Source organism: Paroedura picta, chromosome 6, assembly GCF_049243985.1.
Source record: "Paroedura picta isolate Pp20150507F chromosome 6, Ppicta_v3.0, whole genome shotgun sequence".
In the NCBI taxonomy this organism is placed as follows: Eukaryota; Metazoa; Chordata; class Lepidosauria; order Squamata; family Gekkonidae; genus Paroedura; species Paroedura picta.
This window is the reverse complement of record NC_135374.1, coordinates 8,485,238-8,509,598: the sequence shown is the minus strand read 5'-3', so window position 1 is coordinate 8,509,598 and position 24,361 is coordinate 8,485,238. Positions and strand designations below refer to the sequence as shown.

At 47.7% G+C, this 24,361-nt stretch overlaps 1 protein-coding gene across 25 annotated transcripts in view; it reads left to right on the top strand.

Moving 5' to 3' along the window:
- DLG2 (discs large MAGUK scaffold protein 2) overlaps positions 1–24,361 on the top strand; it is a 1,130,680-nt gene that overhangs the window by 672,713 nt on the left and 433,606 nt on the right. For all 25 annotated transcript variants that reach the window (XR_013231698.1, XM_077341322.1, XM_077341326.1 and 22 more), the window contains one exon: positions 1,701–1,751. Coding sequence is in view for 24 of the 25 variants with exons in the window: in XM_077341322.1 (XP_077197437.1) it covers positions 1,701–1,751 (51 nt within the window). In the remaining variant the exon portion in view is untranslated. The remainder of the gene's footprint in view (positions 1–1,700; positions 1,752–24,361) is intronic.

Here is a 24,361-nt window from a genome sequence, read left to right as displayed (position 1 = left end):
GTCAAAAACCTCGGGCTGAGATTATGGAGAGCCTTGAAGGTCAAAGAATCATAGAATTGGGAAGGGCCACACAGGACATCTAGTCCAATGCCCTGCTTTGGATACCTGCTGAAGAGCCATGAAGGATGCGGGATCAGCTTCAGATGGGACATAGCTCAGTGGTAGAACATCTGCTGGCATGGGGTTCAATCTGTGACATCTCCAGTTAAAAGGACCAGGCAGTCGATGTTACAAAAGACATCTGCCTGAGACCATGGAGAACCATGGGTGGGCCATGTCATCTGCACGACATCTGTCATGGGGTTCAATCACCTACCCCAGTAACCTGGCTCTGGGTGGTGCACAACATGGAACAGAATCATAGAATCATAGAGTTGGAAGGGACCTCATGGATCAACTAGTCCAACCCCCTGCGCTGTGCAGGACACTCACATCCCAATCACTCATCTACTGTAACCTGCCACCCCTTTGCCTTCAAATAATCAGATAGATTTGATTATAACAATTTAAATATAATTAAAATAGTTAAAATAACAGAGAACAACTTCAATTTTAAAAGCTGAGGGACCACTGGTCTGGGGTCTTCCTTCAGTCTCATGAGGGGGCCATTTTGCCCTGTTGCTGGCCCTCCAGAGGAACCGGTTAGCCATAAGAGGGAAGATGTAGGAAGAGACCCCTACCCCTACTCCTTGTCCCTCAAAGGTCTATGGTCTATACCCTGGAAGGATTATACACTGGACTTCACACTGTGGCTCAGTGGCAGAGCATCCACTTGGTATGCAAGCGGTCCCAGGTTCAATCCTTGGCATCTCCCGTTAAAAGGACCAGGTAGTAGGTGATGGGAAAGACCTCTGCTTCAGACCCTGGGGAGCTGCTACCAGTCTGAGTAGTCATCATTGACCTTGATGGACCAGTGGCATGCTTCAGTATAAGGCAGAGTCACGTGTGTTCATGTGTGGTTAGAGTTCCAGTCTTTGCACTGGCTCATGGGACCTGGGTGTGATGGGGCTCATATATCAACCATGTGCTCCAATGGAGATGTGTCTCTTAAAGCAGGGGTAGTCAACCTGTGGTCCTCCAGATGTCCATGGACTACAATTCCCATGAGCCCCTGCCAGCGTTCGCTGGCAGGGGCTCATGGGAATTGTAGTCCATGGACATCTGGAGGACCACAGGTTGACTACCCCTGTCTTAAAGCATTGCAACCGCAGGTCAGCTTACAGGAAGCAAAAATCACCCTGCCTCGGCTTTTGGCCTTGAAGAAGCAGCAAACGGGCAGCAGGAAACTCACTGGCAGGTGCCACAGTCCCTTGGGCGCCATGTTGGACAAGCGCCACTCTGGATCGTGACTCGACAAGTCCTGATCACAGCGCTCGTTTGTGAACAATTGGCGTTGCCGTTCAGAAACGCAGTCAGGATTTTGTAATTCCGCCCCACAGTTTGAATCACTCCAAAACATTGCAAAACATTGCAAAACATCACTCCTGGGACGTGTTCCTCTTTAGCATAACGTCCCTTGTTTCTTCCCGCCATGGCAGTCCTCGTTTATCCCCCTGGCGGAAGTGTTGGTTTTGATATGGAAATACCGTATTTCATCACAGTTGAAAGAATTTCCGCTTGTAAAAGCACAGGCTTTCCCCCTTCTTCTCTCCCACAGGTACTAATAGATTTCTCTGTTGCATCTTTTTTTTTTTTAAAAGGTCAATGGAACAGAAATTGAATATGAATTTGAGGAAATCACATTGGAAAGGGTAAGTGAATTGTTTTTCGTGCCACCCATCTGGCTTGACTTAACCATACGAGCCGAGCCATTTAATTGTGGTGTAAACCTTTATTGTCAGTGTAAATACTTGCTTGTGGCAATTCCCTTCACGCAGCGGTACAAAACGCCTGCTGGTTGGATCTCCCCCCCCCAGACACACACACATTTGCAGTCCCACAATAGGATTGCTAGACTAGTATTCTGAGAACTTTCCCCATAGAATAGGGTGGGAACTGCCGATAAGAGACATACAGAACATTGATTTCTGTGGCCATGGGACAATCTGGACCAGCCTTTCTCAACCTTTTTACCATTGAGAAACCCCTGAAACATTCTTTAGGTTTCAAGGAACTCTGGAAGTGGTGTCAGCAGGCCACACCTCCCTGCCACGCCCCCAGAAGTCACATGTCAACAGAACCGCCATCTCCTAGACATGATAGCCCTCTTTAAGTATTTGAAAGGTTGTCACTTGGAGGAGGGCAGGATGCTGTTTCTGTTGGCTGCAGAGGAGAGGACACGTAGTAATGGGTTTATACTTCAAGTACAATGATATAGGCTAGATATCAGGAAAAGATTTTTCACAGTCAGAGTAGTTCAGCAGTGGAATAGGCTGCCTAAGGAGGTGGTGAGCTCCCCCTCACTGGCAGTCTTCAAGCAAAGGTTGGATACACACTCTTCTTGGATGCTTTAGGATGCTTTGGGCTGATCCTGCGTTGAGCAGGGGGTTGGACTAGATGGCCTGTATGGCCCCTTCCAACTCTGTGATTCTACGATTCCACCAAAAAGGCCCTGGCCCTGGTTGAGACCAGGCGAGCTTCCTGGGGGCCCAGGACAACCAGTAGATTCATACCCACAGAGCGTAGAGCCCTGTAGGGGGCATAAGGAGATGAGCAGTCCTTCAGATAGGTGGGACCCATGCCATGTGTAGCCTTAAAGGTCAAAACCAAAACCTTCACCTAACAAACAGCATTTCTTAATACAGAGAGATCCAACCAAAGCCAGTTTCCATTCACTGAATGAACAAATAGACACCTGTAATCATTTCCTTAAATGCCACTCCATCACCCTGGGGAACTCTCACAGAGCCCCACAGCTGGACTGAGCCCTGCTTGGGAATCCCTGCCCTAGAAGTTGTATGTGAATCTATGGTTGGGCCATGAAGGGAAATGGTTCTGAAAATTGCATCTGAAATCCAAGGGACTCTTAGTTGATTATGCCTTGTTCTTTGAAAGTTAGGCATCTCCTATTCCTTTTTTGTTATTATTTTATTCTGAAATGGTATAACGGACATGATTTGCTGCAGGTGTTATTTCCATCAGTACATTTACATCTGTTCTCCTCTTCATTACCAAAATGTTTGTATGCATTGATTCAACACTGCAGAGAGGAAAGCTCACATGGGTGATGTGGGATGCAGGGTATTCGGAATCTTTTCGTAGATTGTTTCACAAGGGAACGGGAGCACATCTGCAAACCAAACAAAGAGCGTCAACACAGCCTCCATAAACTTGTATATATCACATCAAATCTGATTTTAATTGCCACCGTTGCCTCAATGCTTGCATGTATTTATGTCATTGGGGGAGATGTAAATGAAGTGAATGGACTGACAGCTGCTGCAGACTGCTCCAATGGCGCCCTTGCACCACTGATTTTAGAAATGGTCCTAGTAATTAAACTGTATCTTTATGCAGAGAATCTCCTTTTGTACTGTAGAACTATCAACTTCGGATTTTCCAAGCTTGCCTGTACTTCATTGTCCATCCAACGTTCTTTGTAAACTGCCCTATGCATACAAGGCTATTCCCTTAAGAAACTCTAAATGAGCCAATCAGAGGTAAACATGACAGTGTTTTTTATTCAGGAGAATTTAAAGGGGTACAAGCAAGCAAGCCAAACAACTGCCACAAAAACATACAGACTGAATTACCTAAGAAAGGCAGAGGTGAAAGGGAGTTTGGGGAAAGGGAGTAATAGTTGCTGTCATGGTGTGTAGAAGTCCGTGGATTCAGCAAAACAACCAGCACTTTGTGGCAGGCAGGCAGGCAGGCAGGCAGGCAGGCAGGCAGGCAGGCAGGCAGGCAGGCAGGCAGGCAGGCAGGCAGGCAGGCAGGAAGGAAGGAAGGAAGGAAGGAAGGAAGGAAGGCAGGCAGGCAGGCAGGCAGGCAGGCAGGCAGGAAGGAAGGAAGGAAGGAAGGAAGGAAGGAAGGAAGGAAGGAAGGAAGGAAGGAAGGAAGGAAGGAAGGAAGGAAGGAAGGAAGGAAGGAAAGGTGGTAAAGGAAGGAAGGAAGGAATCAAAATCCCAGTATGTGGTGTATACACAAAGAACACACACACACTGGTGCTAGGCCCTTTATTTTTGTACAGAAAATATAACCTTGGGCTATAGCTGATGTGCTAGCCCCTAAAACAATGTCTTGATAAAATTGTGTTTGAAAAAGAATCTAGGAGGCGTGTGATGAGTTTGTCCAAACTGAGGATAATTCTTTGGGTGAAACCTCAAGGTCATTGCTCTATCCAAGGTTCTTGACAATCCTTTGACTGCTGGACAGGAAACTGGCTAAGTGGGACACCCATTAGGAATTACTAACTGAATTCTGCCAGGTGTGAGGGGAAGGAGAGATTGGAAAGCTGATGATGCTGATGCCAGTTCCTTGGACAGCACATTGCCCCAAAGCTATTCTTTCCCTCTTGGTTGGGGAAAGAAAATCCATTAGTGAGTCAGCCCCTGCGGTCCCACAGAATCTAATCTAATTGTCCAGGTGTGTCCTGGAGATCGACCTTTGGCTGGCGTCCACGTTTTCTGTACAAGCCTGGGAGTAGTCAGGCAATTTGGCATTTTCAGATGCAACTGACCTACTCCAAATATCTCTTCCAGCCAGGAGTGTGCTACAAATTAATATTTGATGCAGGGTTAAAGAGAGGTGTTTCTGTATATCATGCCTGCAAACCACCCCTGCAAACCACCCCCGGAGAAGGGGTCCGGCTACAAGCATACCAATAGAGCTGACAACAGTGCAGCCAGATCTGGATTTTTATATTTAGGGGCATCTTGATATGTTGGAATCCTTGTTTCTTCATAATACATTTTATTCCATATGGCTGCCAGATCCCCCAGTGTGTTGTAGCAGTAAAAAGTGTCTGGGAGTCCAGCTACACACTCTCAGCCTCATCCACCTCACAGGGTTATTGTAAAGATAAACAGGAGAGTAGAATAATGTAAGCTGCTTTGGGGGGGGAGGCATTGATACAAATGAATTAAATGCATTAATAAATGATAACTCTCCTACAGATAGTAGGAGATTGAAGGGCCTCCTGGGTGACTTGCTGAGGTCTTCGGTGGCACACCATAAACAACCCAAAAGGGAAACAAAAACCCCCAACATGACAAGTCAGGAACCGAAAACCTTGATATAATCTCAGTTGTATATACTGCGCAAAAGTTTTACTATGTGCACGTTATTTAATTTTTATTATTTGTTTATTTTTATTTATTTGTATAAGTGAAAGTAGTATATATATATATGTGTGTGTGTGTGTGTGTGTGTATGTATATATGTATATATATATATATGAGCCTCTTGTGGTGCAGAGTGGTAAGGCAGCCGTCTGAAAGCTCTGCCCATGAGGCTGGGAGCTCGATCCCAGCAGCCGGCTCAAGGTTGACTCAGCCTTTCCCTTTGAAAGATAACTTGATATAGTGGACTATTTAAGGCTATTTGTATTCATTTATGGATATAGACCTGACCTAGCCCTGATCTGAAAGCTTTGCCCATGAGGCTGCGAGTTCAATCCCAGCAGCCGGCTCAAGGTTGATTCTGCCTTCCATCCTTCCGAGGTCGGTAAAATGAGTACCCAGCTTGCTGGGGGGTAAACGGTAATGACTGGGGAAGGCACTGGCAAACCACCCCGTATTGAGTCTGCCATGAAAACGCTGGAGGGCGTCACCCCAAGGGTCAGACATGGCTCGGTGCTTGCACAGGGGATACCTTTACCTTTAACTTTGTATATATATGTGTATGTATGTATATACATACATACATACAAATAAATAAAAATAAACAAATAATAAAAAAATTAAAGTGGTGTGGATCCCCCCCCCCCCCGGGCCAAGCTTCTTGCCCTGCCGCAACCCTTGAGAAAGGTCCATTCGACCCCCAAAGGGGTCCTGACCCCCAGGTTGAGAACCACTGCTCTATACAACACAGACACCCAGCCTTTGCAGGTCCTAACTGTTACCGCTTGGGGGGTTTGGTTCCTGTTCTAGTCCTCCCCCCTTTTGCTTTCCGTCATAGAATCATAGAATCATAGAATCATAGAGTTGGAAGGGGCCACACAGGCCATCTAGTCCAACCCCCTGCTCAATGCAGGATCAGCCCAAAGCATCCTAAAGCATGGTTTAGGATGCTTTATCCCCCAAATCTCCATGTTTTATTTCATCCCGAAGCTGGCAACCTAATATTCAGACTTTCCAAAAAAGCTGAAGAAATCTGTACGGGTTATGTCATAGGAAAGATTCCTCCTAAAGCAGACGCGTCTTATTCCTCCGGAATTAGGAAATCATTCTCTCCCCTGACTTGTGTCACCGCCAAGCCGAACACACAGAGTGGTCACAAGCGTTTCTGGCAATGAGTAATCTGAGTTTCCCGGGCTGTTCATTAAACCGGAGCCTCGAAAGGTCACTGAGCAGCACCTCCCAGGGTAATATTTGCGAGCTACGGATTATTTTTAACGGATGCCGAAAGTGATCAGTAAACGTCCTAAGGACGCCAGGGTGCTTTGCGTGAGCTGCTGCAGGTTGACGTGGCGGGGCGAATGGATTAGGCAGGCGATAATCGCAGTATGCAATTTTGAAGGCTCTTTGATACGTGTTGGTACACATCCTGACGTTCCTTAGCCGAGACCACAGCTGAAAAGGATAGCTGTTTGAGTGGGGGGGGGATATCATTGATGTAGTTAGAGAGCTTCAGTGGGGGGTGGGAATCATAGAATCATAGAATCATAGAGTGGGAAGGGGCCATACAGGCCATCTAGTCCAACCCCCTGCTCAACGCAGGATCAGCCCGAATCAGTAATAATTAGGGTTGCCGTTCTGTCATTCTCAGCCAGGGTTACTAATAACTCCAGGATCAGAATCCAGTAGCACCTTTACGACCAACAAAGATGTATTCAAGGCGTAAGCTTTCGAGTGCAAGCACTCTTCCTCAGACTTGCACTCGAAAGCTCACGCCTTGAATAAATCTTTGTTGGTCTTCAAGGTGCTACTGGACTGTGGTTTTATTGTGCTACTTCAGACCAACACGGCGACCCATTTGAATCTGATAACTCCAGGGTTACTCCAGTTGGGGGGAATTAATTAATTAAGTGTGTATGTGTGTGTGTGTGTTTGTGTGTCCACTTTTGGACGGACATCTGGGGGCACCTGGCAAATTGTACTTGTGTTGAAATTTAAAAATATATATTACAACACTATTTTTGCGTTCTATGCATTTTATGAAACTTTTTGTTGCTCCGCATAGACCAAATTTTTAATCAAGAGCTCCCCCCCACCCCCGGTCAATGCTGTCTCGTTTAACCAATGTTAAAATCTGGTCACCTTAATACATGGGTAGTCAAACTGCAGCCCTCCAGATGTCCATAGACTACAATTCCCAGGAGCCCCTGCCAGCATTTGCTGGCAGGGGCTCCTGGGAATTGTAGTCCATGGACATCTGGAGGGCTGCAGTTTGACTACCCCTGTCTTAATATAATGGGAAAGGAATGGGAGGGAAGACTTGAACCTGCTGCATTCTCTCCCATTCGCTCCTCCCACTTCTAGCTCTTTAGGATTTCTTCTCAGAGCCCTGCCTGCAGAAAATGACTGGAGGAAGGCTCTTGCAAACAAAGGAATCCAGATATTCATGCAGGAGAAATCTGTGCCCACTCAGTAGAGACTTCTAAGCTTGCAAAAACACGGAATTAAGAGTTGCGTTTTGGTAAACATACCTTTTCAGTGGTCAATTAACAACCCATCCGAGCTGGGCAAGGGGGGAAAAAAATAACCTCTCCACTTATCCTACGATGTTTATAATTGTGTAAACCCCTGTCTTTTCCCTTGTCACTCTCCTTTTCTCAACTTAAAAGCCCTTAAACTCCATAACCTTTCCTCCCATGGAGAGCGTTTCAACCTTTGAAACATTTTGATTACCCTTTTCTGCAGCTTTTCAAGCTTTACGATAGCCTTTTGGGGACAGCGAAAACAGAGGCGTATGCTGCATTCCAAAGAGGCCCGTGCCATGGATTTATGCCGATTTGTTACGATACTGGCTATTTTGGGTTCACTCGCTTTTCTGATAATTCCTAGCATGGGATTTGCTTTTTCTTCCCTGCTGTGCGTTGAGTTGACAGTTTCAGTACAGGTGATCCTGGGGTCGGATGTCACACAAGGATTTTGGTCCAAGAGAGCTTGCTTACCTTGGCAGAGGGGGAATTCTGTGGATCTCTGATTGGGATGCCAACTTCCAGACAGGGCTTGGGGTCTTTGGTTGAGGCCAGGGCAAGGAAGACGACACACCCCTTCCCAGGCTGAACCTGAACATCCTCATACCCTGAGGCGGGGGCAGCTCTGGTGGAGGAGGAGGAATTTTTTACTGCTGCCAGAATTTGGGATTGTTGTACGGGAGGGTTTTAATGGGGTCTTACTGGATTTTATGTTGTTACCCACCATGAGCCACTTGGGGGAGTGGCAGGCTATACATTTAGGAATAAATAAATAGAATCAATAAATAATTACAGCTCATCTCCAGACTACAGGGATCAGTTCCCCTGGAGGTAGGTCGGTCAGGTATCCCTGGCCACTGGTGGAGGGTGTTGGGATGGTTTGCCAGATCCAATCAATTCCCTAGATGGCTCAGGGCTGGTAACCACAGGTTTTAAAAAACAGCCAATAGAAATCAACATTAAAAACGATCCATGTAAAACAGCCATCAACTAAAATGTTGAGCTTCGGGTTTAAAAAATGCATTAAAAGCCGCTTCGGATAATCATTATCTTGAGTGGATGGATTTTCAGTCTGGGAGGCCAGCAACTATTTGGTCTTACTCCCTGGGAAAGTCACAGAGATTTGGGGATGGAGCCTGGGGAGGCCAGGTATTTCAGCAGGATGCAATGCTACAGAGTCTTCCTCCAAAGCATCCCTTTCCTTCAGAGTCACTCTCCTCTGTAGTCTGGAGATGCGCAGTCATTCTGCGGGGTGAAAAGAAGAATTGGTTTTTATGCCCCAATTTTCATGGCCCAAAGGAGTCTCAAAGCAGCTGACATTCACCTTCCCTTCCTCTCCTCCCTTCCTCTCCCTGTGAGGGAGGTGAGGCTGGGGAACACAGGGACTTCAGTGGGGTATGATGTCCCAGAGTCCATGCTCCAAAGCATCCACTTCTTCTAGGGCAGGGGTAGTCAAACTGTGGCCCTCCAGATGTCCATGGACTACAATTCCCACGAGCCTCTGCCAGCATTTGCTGGCAGGGGCTCCTGGGAATTGTAGTTCATGGACATCTGGAGGGCCGCAGTTTGACTACCCCTAGGGGAACTGATCTCTGAAGTCTGGGGATGTGCCGTATAGAATCATAGAATCATAGAATCATAGAATCATAGAGTTGGAAGGGGCCATACAGGCCATCTAGTCCAACCCCCTGCTCAACGCAGGATTAGCCCTAAGCATCCTAAAGCAATAATTCCAGGGGATTCCAGGGGATGCTGACGCACCCCTATTTTCCACTGAATTATCCCCCTCCCTGTACCGCTCCCCTCCCTCTTTCGTCAAGTTCTGACTTTCCGCTTTCCGCACAGGAAAACCTTGGTCTTTATCTGCTAATACACAGGCATAAAGCGGGAGATTTGGGGAATGGCGTCGCGCTCGGCCGATTATAATAAAAGTGCGATGCCCAGAACCACTCTTGAATGGCATTCTCTCCAGCAAGCCGTAATGATGAGGTTTAGCCCCAGTACTAAAAGAACTATTAAATAAAAGCACAGCAAGAAAATGTGTAAGTGCAGGGTTTGCAAGACTCGCTCAACTACACATGCATCTTCTGTAAGAGGAGAAGTCCTCCGTGTTCGTACCCTAGTGTATTGCATGTGCCTTCAATATGACTCATTAACCCTCTGAATGCCAGGCAGGCAGCAACCGGGAGAATGCCTTGGCCCCCATGAGCTGCATATCCAGGGGTGGCCAAACGGTGGCGCCACTCCTGATCGACCATATAGGAGTACCTGCCTGGCCATTGTAAGGAGCACACTGCTGGAGTCAATGAGACAGTGGTCTGATTCGGTTCAGCGGTTCTTGCGCCCCCACACTGCCCATACAGGAACAGAATAGGCAGGGAAAGGGCCCAGGTGAGAGGTTTGCCAACCGGGAGCTCTCCCATAGTTCCAATTTGAGTTCTCCTGGAGAAAAGGACTGTTTTGCAGGGTAGGCGGAATAACATTATACCCTGCTTGAGGTATAGCTCCCCTGCCCAAATCCTGCCCTCCCCAGGCTCCGCCCCCCCCCAAATTCCCATGTATTTCCCAACTTGAGCTTGGGGACCACTGGACTAGATGACCAGGAGGTCCCTTCCAACTCTATGATTCTATGATTCTATGACTAGATGACCAGGAGGTCCCTTCCAACTCTATGATTCTATGATTCTATGAATAATGAATGATATCCTGCCGTAAGTTAAGGAAGTTCTTCCAGCCAGCCTTAGGGAACTTTCCCACTTAAGGCTGCCTTCCAGCTTAGGGGCTCATCCGCTGGAGGAAGGGCTGCTTAAGGTGGAGGAGAACTTCAAACTTAGCTACCGGGGGGTGGAGGTGATAGGAAACAGGACCCTCGTTGTGCCTCCTCCCAACTAAATGTTTGCTCATCCTCAGTCATGGGATTGAGCCTGGTTGGCCTGATATCCTCAGATCTTCCAAGCCAAGCAGGATCAGCTCTGTTTATAGTATTTGGATGGGACCCCCCCCCCCAGGATAGCCTAGGGTTGCTACACAGAGGCAGGCAATGGCCAGCCACCTCGATTTGCCTCTTTTCTTCTTCTTCTTCTTCTTCTTCTTCTTCTTCTTCTTCTCCTTCTTCTTCTCCTCCTCCTCCTCCTCCTCCTCCTCCTCCTCCTCCTCCTCCTCCTCCTCCTCCTCCTCCTCTTCTTCTTCTTCTTCTTCTTCTTCTTCTTCTTCTTCTTCTTCTTCTTCTTCTTCTTCTTCTTCTTCTTCTTCTTCTTCTATGGTCATATCGCCACATTTGAGAAAGCTTGTGCTAAGGCTTACTAGGCCCAGCCACAAAATGGTGGTCACAAAACTCGGGGTTGAGCCAAACACAAAATGGCTACTGTAGCCGGACTTCCATCGTACAGTGAAGATCCGTGCGCTGCAGGAGTGGCTGCTAATAAAGCAGTGGGGGGGAGGGGGTTAGAAACAAAGCTGCAATGCCAGTCAGCTCTCCCAGTGACCAATTAAAAGGCTTGTTGGGAAAAGCTCTACCTGGCCCAACCCAGGGGAAGAGGAGGTTTGGGGAGGGGAGGGATTTCATCAAGGTAAAAGCCATAGAATCTACCCTCCCCAGAGGGCTTTTCCTCTATGGGAACTGAGCTCTATCATCTGGAGCAGGGGTAGTCAACCTGTGGTCCTCCAGATGTTCATGGACTACAGTTCCCACGAGCCCCTGCCAGCGTTTGCTGGCAGGGGCTCATGGGAATTGTAGTCCATGAACATCTGGAAGACCACAGGTTGACTATCCCTGATCTGGAGGACAGTCATCCAGGAAACCTTCAAAACCCCTCCTGGAAGTTGGCAATCCTACCAAATAGACCACGTGGTGGCCTTGCTTTCCCCCCAGTGCTTCCAGTTTGGGTGTCTGGCAGAGGGCCAGTTGTGCAAATCCTGCAGTGTCCTTGATGGCTTCCAAGTAGTAAATCATTAGCTGTTTCCCATTGGATTGACAAATAGGCAGAGAGATTTCAGTGCTGGTAGCAGGACGGCACTGCAGGAACAGCGGCTGGTTCGACCAGGTTTGCTTTGGGGTTTTTTTTTTTGGGGGGGGGGGTGGAGGGAGCAAAGGTCTGCTCCTTTCTTTGCTATTGTGGTCGAGGGAGAAAGGAACTCCTAACGCTGCAACCAAAGAAAGAACTGGGAAGACATCACATGGACATCACGTTGATGACCAAAGTAAGTCCCCTTGGAAATGGTTGTCCTGTGAGCAGAATGCATTCTCTGAGAAAAGTCATGGATCCTTCTGGTTGTTGAATGGGCTTCTGTGAGCTTCATTGGAGGACTTGGTCCACAGAGGCAGTCAATGGCAAGCCATCTCTGAATGCCTTTTGCCCTGGCCTGGATGGCCCAGGCTAGCTTGCTCTCATCAGATCTCAGAAGCTAAGCAGGGTTGGCCCTGGTTAGAACTTGGATGGGAGACCACCTAGGAAATCCAGGGACGCTATGCAATGTTACCCAAATTGCGTGGACACGTGTCCTAAAACACCTATCTTTGAGTTTGTGGGGAATATTAGCTCAAATGCTGCGAGAGGGGGGTAACTTAGCGTTATCGGATCGTTACCTTTGTATACGAGGGTCGATTGAACCCGTAGGAACTCAAGGCAAACACAGATTTAAATGGTAAAATAGTAATATAAGCTTTTATTGAAAGGAAAATAACAAAAAGACACATAAATAGCTAACACACAAGCAGTCATATAGAGAAGGGGGAGGAAGAGTGGAAGGCTTGATAGTTACCTGTCCGAGGAGTGGTGGGTCAGAGGAAGAAGCACGAACCAGCGTGGGAGGTCCAGGGTTGGAAGACACTCAGAGTGGCTGTGTGAAGCCACAGTTTTTATAGGATTTTGGGAAGGGGGCTATGTGACAAGGCTCAGGTAAGCATGTGCTGGAAGTTTCCAGGGTCCCCAGAGATTAGGACAATACCTGGCCAAGTGGGGGGTGATGGCCGTAAATGGATTTGGATAAAGGTATTAATGGCTCTGAGGAAGAGAGCCATCAGGTCTCGCTGGCAGGATGTGGGGGAAATATCCCCTGGCAGAGGGGCCAAGTGTGAAAAATGTTGCAAGACAAAGGATTTTCCTAGGAGCCCTTAGGCAAACAGGAGGAAGCCAGTCCACTCACTTAGAAATACAATGGGGGGGGGGTCGAGAGTAGGGCATGGAGGCACCTGGATTTCCAAACCAGTAGCTGAGAACAAGCCTGGGCTTGTCCTGTTTCCTAAGATGGAGTCTGCTCTGACATTGCCCTGCCAGAGTGACTTGGTCTGTCCTGTGTCTAGCTTGCTCCCAAGTCTAGACTGTCGCGCTGCGCTATTGGTTAAGGAGTACAGTGTGCCAAGGCATAAGGCAGGGATCCTGCCATGCGTAACAGCAGAGGAAGGCAATGACAAACCACCTCTGAATATTGTTTGACCTGACCATGGTGGACCAGGCCAGCCTCATCTCATAGGATCCTGGAAGCTAATCACCATTGGCCCTGGTGAGAACTTAAGATGAGAGACCACCAAGGAAGTCCAAGTCACTATACCAAAGAAAGCAAAGGGAAGCCACCTCCGCATATCCTTGGTCCTAACCTGGATAGTCCAGGCTAGCCCAGTTTCATCAGATCTTGGGAGCTAAGTAGGGTCGGCCCAGGTTAGAATTTGTATGAGAGTCCAGGGTTATTCCACAGATGCAGGCAGTGGTAGACCACCTTTGTATGTGGCTTAGGCTAGACATATCTTGTCAGCTTTCAGAAGCTAAGCAGGGTCATTCCTGTTTAGAACTTGGATGGGAGACCACCAAGGAAGTTCAGGGTTGCTACACAGAGGTGGGTAATGGCAAACTACTTCTGTCAGTTTCTTGCCTTGAAAACACTCTAGGTTGTGGCCATAAGTTGATTAAAATTTGTCAGCATTCTCCACCTGTTTAATTTCTCTTCTACTGCTTCTAAAGCTGAGATTCGTACTCTAGGACTGCGTTTAATAATAGTTTTGCCCTACTTAGGCTCTGTTCTTCTCCTACTTGGAATTTGTAATTGTGGTTTGTAGGTATAAAGCTGACACTATGTTTACGGCTTCATAAGGTAATTACCCTAAGCTCCATTGCAAACTTATAAAGGGCTTGCAGCATTTTTACATGTTTAATTTAGGAACAGAAGTTGTTGTTGGTAATCTCCTTACTGCAAATGGCACATAACAGCCGAAGCATAAAAAGAGAGGTCACTGCTCAGAGGAGTTTACAGTCTGAACTTTGCTAGTGACTAAGAAAACGATCAGCGGGCAACTCTGACAAAAGCTTGGATTGTATCGAGATTCTGTATCAAGCAAAGAATCATAGAATCATAGAATCATAGAGTTGGAAGGGGTCACACAGGCCATCTAGTCCAACCCCCTGCTCAATGTAGGATCAGCCCAAAGCATCCTAAAGCATCCAAGAAAAGTGTGTCTCCAACCTTTGCTTGAAGACTTCCACTGAGGGGGAGCTCACCACCTCCTTAGGCAGCCTATTCCACTGCTGAACTACTCTGACTGTGAAATTTTTTTCCTGATATCTAGCCTATATCATTGCACTTGAAGTTTAAACCCATTACTGCGTGTCCTCTCCTCTGCAGCCAACAGAAACAGCCTCCTGCCCTCCTCCAAGTGACAACCTTTCAAAGAGGGCTATCATGTCCCCTCTTGGTCCCTTGGCAAGAATTTTATACCCATTCATATTAGAGAAGAAGAAGAAGACCACTTTCCTCTACCTGAATGAGTCTCAAAGCAGCTTACAGTCGCCTTCCCTTTCCTCTCCCCACAACAGACACCCTGTGGGGTGGGTGAGGCTGAGAGAGCCCTGATATCACTGCCCAGTCAGAACAGTTTTATCCGTGCCGTGGCGAGCCCAAGGTCACCCAGCTGGCTGCATGTGGGGGAGCGCAGAATCGAACCCGGCATGCCAGATTACAAGTCCGCACTCCTAACCACTACACCAAACTGGCTCTCAGGTTCACCCAATGGAACTGATTAACAGTGAGACTGGTGAACAATGGATTTAAGGCAGGGGTGGCCAAACGGCGGCTCTCCAGATGTCCATGGACTACAATTACTGTGAGTCCATGCTAAGATGGACAGTTGGCAGGGCCTCATGCGTTTTGGTGTTACCGCCTTTATCAATGCTCAGGCATGAGATAAAAACAGCATACACCAAATACACAAATTACATTGATTGTTTGTATATAACAATAGGAGTTAGCTCCTATACATGAAATGATAATATATACTCTGGGCCGGGGGTAGTCAACCTGTGGTCCTCCAGATGCCCATGGACTACAATTCCCATGAGCCCCTGCCAGCAAACACTGGCAGGGGCTCGTGGGAATTGTAGTCCATGGACATCTGGAGGACCACAGGTTGACTACCCCTGCTCTGGGCAATATAGACCCTAGTCAGTTCTGTGGACCAGAAGACCAGATGAAAGAATTCGAGGCCTCTAATGTTTTGAAAGCAGGCCCTGGTCAAGGTGAGCATTTTCAGTGTCCAGTAAGTGTCATGCAGAAGCCAACCTTCATCCAAAATATGCTTTGGACCCAAATCGTTGAATACATGCCAGGGGACTGATCTTTGGGCTGATCCTGCGTTGAGCAGGGGGTTGGACTAGATGGCCTGTATGGCCCCTTCCAACTCTATGATTCTATGATTCTATGATCCTGCGTTGAGCAGGGGGTTGGACTAGATGGCCTGTGTGGCCCCTTCCAACTCTATGATTCTATGATTCTATGATCCTGCGTTGAGCAGGGGGTTGGACTAGATGGCCTGTATGGCCCCTTCCAACTCTATGTTTCTATGATTCTATAATTCTGTGACATATGAGCCCTCCCTCTCTCTCAGAAATTGTGGCTAGCCGGGGTCTAGAGACCTCCCAGAATTACAATTGATCTCCAGGCATCAGAGATCATTCTCCCTTGAGAAAATGGCCACTTAGGATGGTGGAGTCCATGGCTTTACATCTCTACCTAGCTCTCTCCTCAACCTCCCCAAGCTCCGCCCCCAAATTTTCAGGCATTTCCCAACCTGGAGCTGGCAACCCTCATGGTGACCGTCCACCGGGACTGCCTCTCCGTTCTCCAATCCTTTGAAAGTTTTACTCCTAGTGGCGGGATAAATTATGCATCACCAATGGAGGGCCTACAAAGGCACTTATTTTGCATAATTTATTCATCACCCGTAAACAGAACAGTTTTCAGGGCAGAAAGGTGGATGTTACCGGAATATATTATTCCGAGGATATGGAATTATTTTTGCACTCCGCTTTTGGGATTTGGGAGTTTTAAAAGAAGCCTGAAGATGCGATACCCTTGAACGGTGCCCGTTCATGGCACCTGGGGCTTGGACGTTTGATCTTGCCAGGTTCTGAGCCACCAGAAAAGTTCGCCTGGCCAGCTAACGGCAGGCTCAGGGAAGGTTGGGGATATACATTTCGCTGCCAAAAGAACATCACAGGACAGGGGCCAGAAAGTAGCACATGGCCATCCTAATTGGCTTCCCTAAGTGGTCCCTGGAGCCAGAAGATTGGGTACAGCGGAAACTCGGCTCGCTAAACTTGTGCCGTTCTTGCAGCATCACGGAGAAGCATCATTTAATTTGACATGGGAGGTTTGTGTTGTAGCCTGAGAACATTATTGAGTGGAGCTTCAGGGAAGGCATGAAGTGGTTTTTTATTCCGTCAGACAGTGGGCCCATCAAGGTCAAGACTTGTAGCCATCTGTGGTTTTCCAGGGTCTCAGGCAGAAGTTTTTCACGTCACCTAAAATAGCAGTCCCCATGTAGGACTGGGGAAGCCACAGAGGTACAGGTCATCTCCAGACTCAAGAGATCAGTTTCCCAGAGATAATCAATCAATCAATCAATCAATCAATCAATGTTTGGACTTGTATACCGCTGCTCCCAGCAAGCTGGCTCGCGGCAGTTCACAAAAATAATATGAACAAATATCCAATAAAAACCACGTAATATGAAGAATAACCCTAGAAACAATCCCCAGCTTTATATAATATAATAATAATAATCTGGCGATACACCACTATACCATCTGGCGATACACAGTGCCTGCTTGGGAGGGTGGGCCATAGCACTGGGATCCCTCTCCAGCCCAAATCCTGTCCACTCCTGGCTCCATTCCTGAAGTCTCCAGGTATCTCCCAACCCAGAGCCGGCAACCCTATCTACAATCTGATCCCTTTATCTCAGGCATGCCAACCCCCAGGTGGTGGATGGAGATGTCCTGGGGTTCTAACTGATCTGGTTGTCTGAAGGAACTGGACACTGTGTGAGTTGAAGAAGAGTTGGTTTTTGTACTCTGCTTTTTGCTGCCTGAAGTCCCAAAGTGGCCTAAAATTGCCTTCCCTTCCTTTCCCCTCAACAGACACTTCTCTTGGAGAAGTGGTGAACCTTGACCCACCCATTATGTCTCCTGCAGGAGCTATTAGGCTGTTCGTAACAACCCCAGATTTCCTTGGTAGTTCCCATCTAAGGGACAACCAGGAATGGCCTCTGAGATCTGTGGAGATCAGACTAGCCTGGCCACCAGAATTTGTCATCTTCATTAGGTAGCTGCCTTGCTCAAACTGAAGGCCCAGCTCGGAAGCCTGAGCTTTCTTCCTCCAGGTTAGATTTTTTGGGGCCTTTTAGTCAACTAACTGCCCACCCCTAGCAACTCCTAGGCAGATATGCTTGTTCTTCCTCTACCTACCTTCTTGAGAAAGATGCTTAGATACGGAGAGGGTGGAATCAGCAGCCATTTCTCTACAGCAGGGATTCCCAGCCGGGGATCAGTGGACCCTTGAGGGTTCACAGGAGCTCTGGAGGGGATCCACAGCCTTTCCTCTCCTGCCTTAGAGCAGGGGTAATCAACCTGTGGGCCTCCAGATGTTCATGGACTACAATTCCCACAAGCCCCTGCCAGCGTTTGCTGGCAGGGGCTCATGGGAATTGTAGCCCATGAACATCTGGAGGACCACAGGTTGACTCCCCCTGCCTTAAAGGACTTGGACACAAGCTAGGGAACTGGCTGCTTCCACTTGGAGGACTTGGTGGGTGGGCTGTGGGTGTAAAAATCAGAGGGGGGGGGGAGAAGTCAGTTGTGCTGTGGTATGGGGATGTCCTGGGCTTGGCTCCTGCCCTTCTTGGCTCCTGCCCTTCTTTTTGGCTTGCAGGAGGCTGAGCCATCATACTAGTAGTAAAGGAGGAGGAAGGGAGTGAAACGAGGAGGAAGGTGTTGGTGGTGATATCACTTCCAGGGACATAGAACTGTTGGGGATGTGGCAGAGGGCAGCCATGGCCAGATGACACCAATTCCAGTTGTTCTCGGAGCCTGAACATTTATTTAAGGGGCTCATCTGCGGTCAAAAGGTTGGAAAAGGCAGCTCTACAGCCAGGCAGCTCTGACAGTAGCCAGAGAAAGGACTGGAAAGACCTGGATTCCAGGTTCAAATCCTGGCACCATCTGATACGTGGCCCTCATGGAGGGGATGATGTTTTGTGGCTGATTTATTTTCTTTATTCTCGTACTCTTTGTTGTAAGGCGTATGTTGCTAGCTGCTTTGAACAGACTTAGAAATGTGGAAAGCAATGTTTTGGATAAATGAATTGTTTAGCACTTAGATCCAAATGGGTAGCCGGGTTGGCCTGACGCAGCGGTGGCACCTTTAAGGCTGACCACATTTTATTCAAGCTTTTGTGTCGCCAGACAATGAGATGGGAGTGACAAGACCAGTACCTAAGTAGAGAGTGAGTCATGGATTAGTACGTAGCATAATTAAGATGTTTGCCAGATAAAAGCGTCTGAGAGAAATAACAAACTAAGTATTTTTCTTCCCCTAGACTTGAACCCAAATTAACGATGACCTGATAAACCCAGCTTGTATAGAACTGGCATGCATGGATCGGGAGTTATAAAGCCGTAAGCACCATGGATGAATGGCATAAAAGCAGATTCAGGCACATAGCCGTGCTGGTTGGAAGTAGGGCAACAAAATTGGAGTCCAATGTCACCTTTAAGACCAGCAAAGATTTATTCAAGGCGTGAGCTTTGTTGGTCTTAAAGGTGCCATTGGATTCCCATAAAAGAAATAGGAGAATCATCAGCATGGAAGCTGTAACCAATAACCATGGCAGCGGACAGAACTGAATGCAAACAGCTGTATCAACTCATCTCTTAAATGCATGGAACTGGGTTCTATCAGTGGTCGTTAGCCAAAACTGTTCAATGGAACATCCATGCTCAGACCTAATACTCCTTTGACGAACAGGTGTAGGAAAGAAGAAAGCAATAGGCAATTTCAAACCTAATTTGAGTTTTCCAGAGACATCTGGCCAGAGCACAGCTGGGGACAGAATTCGGGCTTCAAGGCCCCCTGAAACATTTCTTTTCCACTATTGCGCTCATGAAGAACTTAGAATCACAAAGACTTGTGATCACACATGCGTTATCTCAGCAACTGAGACTATCTTTCCCTAAGTTGCTCCGAATTCACCCAGCTCTTCCTTGTTTTGATTGCCCTGCAAGTAAATTTGACAACCACCAAAGATGTTTCAGTGTGTTTATCTGACAACATGTCTTTAGTTGCCTCTGAGCTAGACTTATTCTGTGGGGATGGCAAAATAAGTTCTCTCCTGATTTGATCGTATAACTTACATTGGAGTAATACGTGTTCTGATGTCTCAGTGCTCCCATCCTGGCAGATGCATAAACAGCTTCAGGTAGGTATTTCTTTTTTAACAAGCCGTCCCTAAAAGCTGACGGAAGCATATTAGAAGAAGAAGAAGAGTTGGTTCTTATATGATGCTTTTATCTACCTGAAGGAGTCTCAAAGTGGCTTACAGTCGCCTTCCCTTTCCTCTCCCCACAGACACCCTGTGAGGGAGGTGAGGCTGAGAGAGCCCTGATATTCCTGAAGAAGAAGAGTTGGTTCTTCTCTACCCGAAGGAGGCTCAAAGTGGCTTACAGTCACCTTCCCTTTCCTCTCCCCACAACAGACACCCTGTGAGGGAGGGGAGGCTGAGAGAGCCCTGATATTACTGAAGAAGAAGAAGAGTTGGTTCTTATATGCTGCTTTTCTCTACCTGAAGGAGTCTCAAAGCGGCTTATAGTCTCCTTCCCTTTCCTCTCCCCATGACAGACACCCTGTGAGGTGGGTGAGGCTGAGAGAGCCTTGAGATTCCTGCTCGGTCAGAACAGATTTACCAGTGCTGTGGCGACCCCAAGGTTACCCAGCTTGTTTGCATGTGGGGGAGCGGGGGATCAAACCTGGCTCACCAGATTAGAAATCCACACTCCTAACTACTAAACCAAGCAGGTTCTCAAATCATTGTTATATCATAGAAGCATAAATGATCTCCTATGATCTGGGATAATTAGATTAGATAAATAAGGCAACGGCCTCAAATTATTAAACTGGAGGCATTGGGGAATGGATTTTTTCCTTTATTGAAGTCTCGTTGGCGGTGGATAACCAAGATTCTTTGGGCCATTTCGCACGGCTTCAAAATAGCACAATGGTTGCTAATTGGAAACGCTACTAATTTGCCATAACCCACGACGTCGTAGACAATCTGCAACAATCCTGAAACCGACCCGCCAAAAGCGCTTCGTTGTGGCGCTTTCAGGGGAATCCAGAAAAGTGGATTCACCCTCCGGATAGCGATACACTCCTGCAACCAATCTGCAACACTAGCGCTAAAGACCTGTGCGTTACCATTGTTGCTGGTTCTTCAAAGTCCCTCCCCCTGGCTCTCTCCTCCAAACTTCCGGCGAAGCGATCGCCATTTTTTTTTCTCGGAGCGAGCGGGGATAAACGCACCGGCGAGCCTCTTTCTGTTTAGAGGCTTCCCTGGCTTCAGTCCTTCACCTTTAGTCACTAAGCACAAACCACTTAAAAGCCCATTTGCTGAAATAAAGTCCCTTTATTTTTTACACATAAATTCAGCCGAAAATCGAGCCCGTGAGAAGGGTGGGGGGAATTTTTTTTTATCACTCGAGGCAGAGTGCAAACGATCATACAATCAAACGACAGCTCACATTAGGCAGCTGGATGGGTCTCTCCGTAGCAACGAATCTACACAGATTCGTTGCTATGGGTCTGTTTTTTTTTTTTAAAACCTTTCTTAAAGGGAAAGCGGCTGTTTGGGAGCATGCTAACGGCTGCCCATTGGCTGCTTGACGGCCAGGGGCGGGACGAGCTTGGCAATAGCGCTTCCTTTCTAGCGATTTCTGCCGAGACCGGAAGCCTGTGGGAAACGCTAAAAAACGCAACTGATTCCACTACAAAGCCAGGTGTGCAATTTTAAATGGCGATTTTTCATTCCGCAAACAATTTGCAACAAAGATCCCCGTGCGAAATGGCCCTTTGTTTTATCATCTCCTTTGCTCAGTCGAAACCAAGAGACAGTATTAACTGCTTCGATAAGCCAAATGAGCAATGTTTTTTCTCAAGAGTGGATGCAACAAATCAGCCGTCTAAAATAGTGTGTCCTTTAAACAAAAAAAAAACTGACACCCCCATAAAGCAGCACAAACTGGCTGGTCAGCAGTACCCGAGCTGAAATCTGACTCTGAACAAAGCCAACCAAAGTGCACTCGGAAGCCAAGCAAAGACGACAGGTTTTCTCAGACGTGGTAAAATCACAGGGCAGCAGAGGGGGTGGGATTTATTGTCCGGGTGCTATGACTGCAAAGGCTTAACCTGATGTTGTTGCGGCCTTGGTTTCTGATGCTTTCTCGCACGCCCAGGGAAATGCCGATGGCCACTTTGGGGTTGGGAGGCGAATTTGCCCCAAGCCAGACTGGCCAGGGATTGGAGGAAGCAGCATCTGGCCATGGAACTGAGGTCACTGTCTATGTGGTTCTCAACCTTCCTAATGCCGCGACCCTTTAATACAGCGCCTCACATTGGGGTGACTCCCCAAACATAAAATTATGCAAGGGCTCTTTCACAGAAATTAAACCGAAACTGACCCATGGCGTGAAGATCCCTTGTGCATGAGTGTATATAAATTGGGTTTTTTTCGGGAGTGTCTCAGTTCAGTTCTGCCTCTTGTCCCACCATGCCGATCTCGCTCTTTTCCTCTGCTCCAGGCAGACGAACGCTCTATCGCAATCTACCCCGCAAGGTTGTTGTGTGGATGGCAACCCCCCTCCCCAGGCAAGCTGCTTGTCCGTCCGCGACCCTGTGAAAGGGTCGTTCGACTCCCAAAGGGGTCCCAACCCGCAGGCTGAGAACCACTGGTGACGGGGAGGTAGCTGTGAGTTTCCTGCATTCTCCGGGGGCTTGGGCTAGATGACTCTGGACGTCCCGTCCAATTAGGATTCTATGAAATAAAGATCACCAAAATTGCCACTGAAGGGCCCATCCTGAAGATAACAGCTTTGGATACTTCCAGGAAAGCGCTTACTCCAGTCAGGTGATCCCAGCACATTGGCGGCCATCTTGAGGACATTGGCGGCCATCTTGTGGCACAGTGGAGAAGGGTCTAGCAGGTTCCTCGGTTGACAAATAGTTTAACTGAGCACACAAGAAGGCTCGGGAGCGCTGGCCCCAAGTTCTAAGTTTGAGCCTCCCTCATGGCCTGCTGAAATGAGGAATACTATGTCATTCAAAAGGTTTAAAAATTTAAAGCATTAACCATGTTGAGGTTCATCACAAGCCGGTTGGAGAGAAGCAGGAACAGCAGAAAAGACTTGTCCTGCTGTGCGCAGATATACACATATGCCGATGCCCGAGGAACACAGCTATAATTCAGCTTTTATTTCCCCAGATATCCCTGCCTACCCTTGCCGTGTGCTGCCATTAATTTCACAAATGACTTCTGGAAAGTGTCCCCTGGAAACCCATCTCTGTTATCGATACGGCGAACGCAGAAGTTAAATTAGGCCCCTCCAACACGCATCCACGACGCTCAGCTCTGGGAGCCGTAGTAAAAAGACAAAAAGAAAATATCATTTTCAAATCATTTAAATAGATCACACATCAGACCTGAGGGATGAAGCGAACCTCCGTTGTGATTCAGTAGGCAGTTAAAACGCCATCGCTCGAGGCGATTATGCATCCTTTCCCACTGCTGCTGTTAAAGTCCCTTTTCTCCCCCCCCCCCCCAAGAAAGTTTTTTGTCAATTAGGGTGTGATGTCAGTTTGGGCCTGAGTGCTATTAGGATCTTGGGTGCGTGGTTTTGATTTAGCTGATTGCCGAAACTTTGGGGGCACCTAAATTTAAGCGCTTTTAGCTAAACGCACTGGCTGATTTCTGTCGTTCTTGCCAGCTGAGTAGAACAGTCCCTAATACATATTTTATCTCTCGACGAATTTTCACTCGGTTCAGAATCCAGCGATAGGCCTTAAATGGGGATCTGTTGGGTTGAAGACCTTTGTATCTCCGCTGAGTCCTGGTCCATAAGGTAAAGGTATCCCCTGTGCAAGCACCAAGTCATGTCTGACCCTTGGGGTGTCGCCCTCTAGCGTTTTCATGGCAGACTCAATACGGGGTGGTTTGCCAGTGCCTTCCCCAGTCATTACCGTTTACCCCCAGCAAGCTGGGTACTCATTTTACCAACCTCGGAAGGATGGAAGGCTGAGTCAACCTTGAGCCGGCTGCTGGGATTGAACTCCCAGCCTCATGAGCAGAGCTTTCAGACTGCATGTCTGCTGTCTTACCACTCTGCGCCACAAGAGGCTCCTGGTCCATACTTGGGTGCAATTCACAATACTTTATCTTAAACCCGCTGGGATCTGCTTATGTCACTATAGTTGCCATCTCTGGGTTGCAAGATACATGGAGTCTTTTTTGGGGGGGCTGGAATCTTGGGAGGGGGAGGGTTAGGGAGGCGGGACCTCAGTAGTGTCCAAAGCCATAGAGTCCACCCCAGAGAAAAAACAGTTTTCCTCCAGGAAAACTCATCTCTGTCATCTGGAATTCAGTTATAATTCCAGGAGATCTCCAGGCCCCACCTGGAGTTTAGGAGAAAATAGATTGGCCAAATAGTAGTAAAGTTTGAGAAAATACTTTGTGAGGCAAAAAAAAAAGGAAATAATATAGATTGTAATAGTATGGATGGATGGATGGATGGATGGATGGATGGATGGATGGATGGATGGATGGATGGATGGATGGATGGATGGATAGATGGATGGAGTTCATTGAGTGCACCCTCATGTTTTTGGTCCCATGCGTCCAGTTCTGCTACTATATGTTACTTTATTGTTGGATGTTATATTTTCAAATTGTTGTGAGCCCCCCTGGGGAAGAGTGGCATATAATTGGGGGGAGGTGTGTGTGTTAAATAATTTGTTTAAGTTTTTATTTAACTAGGGGCCAAGCCCATTGCATTCAGGAATACAACGGGAACTAGATTGGGGGAGGGTGGAAGAACTCTGCAGATGGGCTCTCCCTCCCTGGAAAGACCTGGAAAGGCTCCAGGCAGCTGTTAGGGAACTCACCATCAAGGGCAGCTCTCACACGGCAGGGATGTGCAGCCTCCGAGCCTCGGAGGGAAGTAGAAGGAGGAGGGAGCGGTTAGGGGTGGGGGATGGAAGGCGATTGGCTGGCTGATGGACAGACAGGCAAGCCAGTTGGAGGAGGAGGCA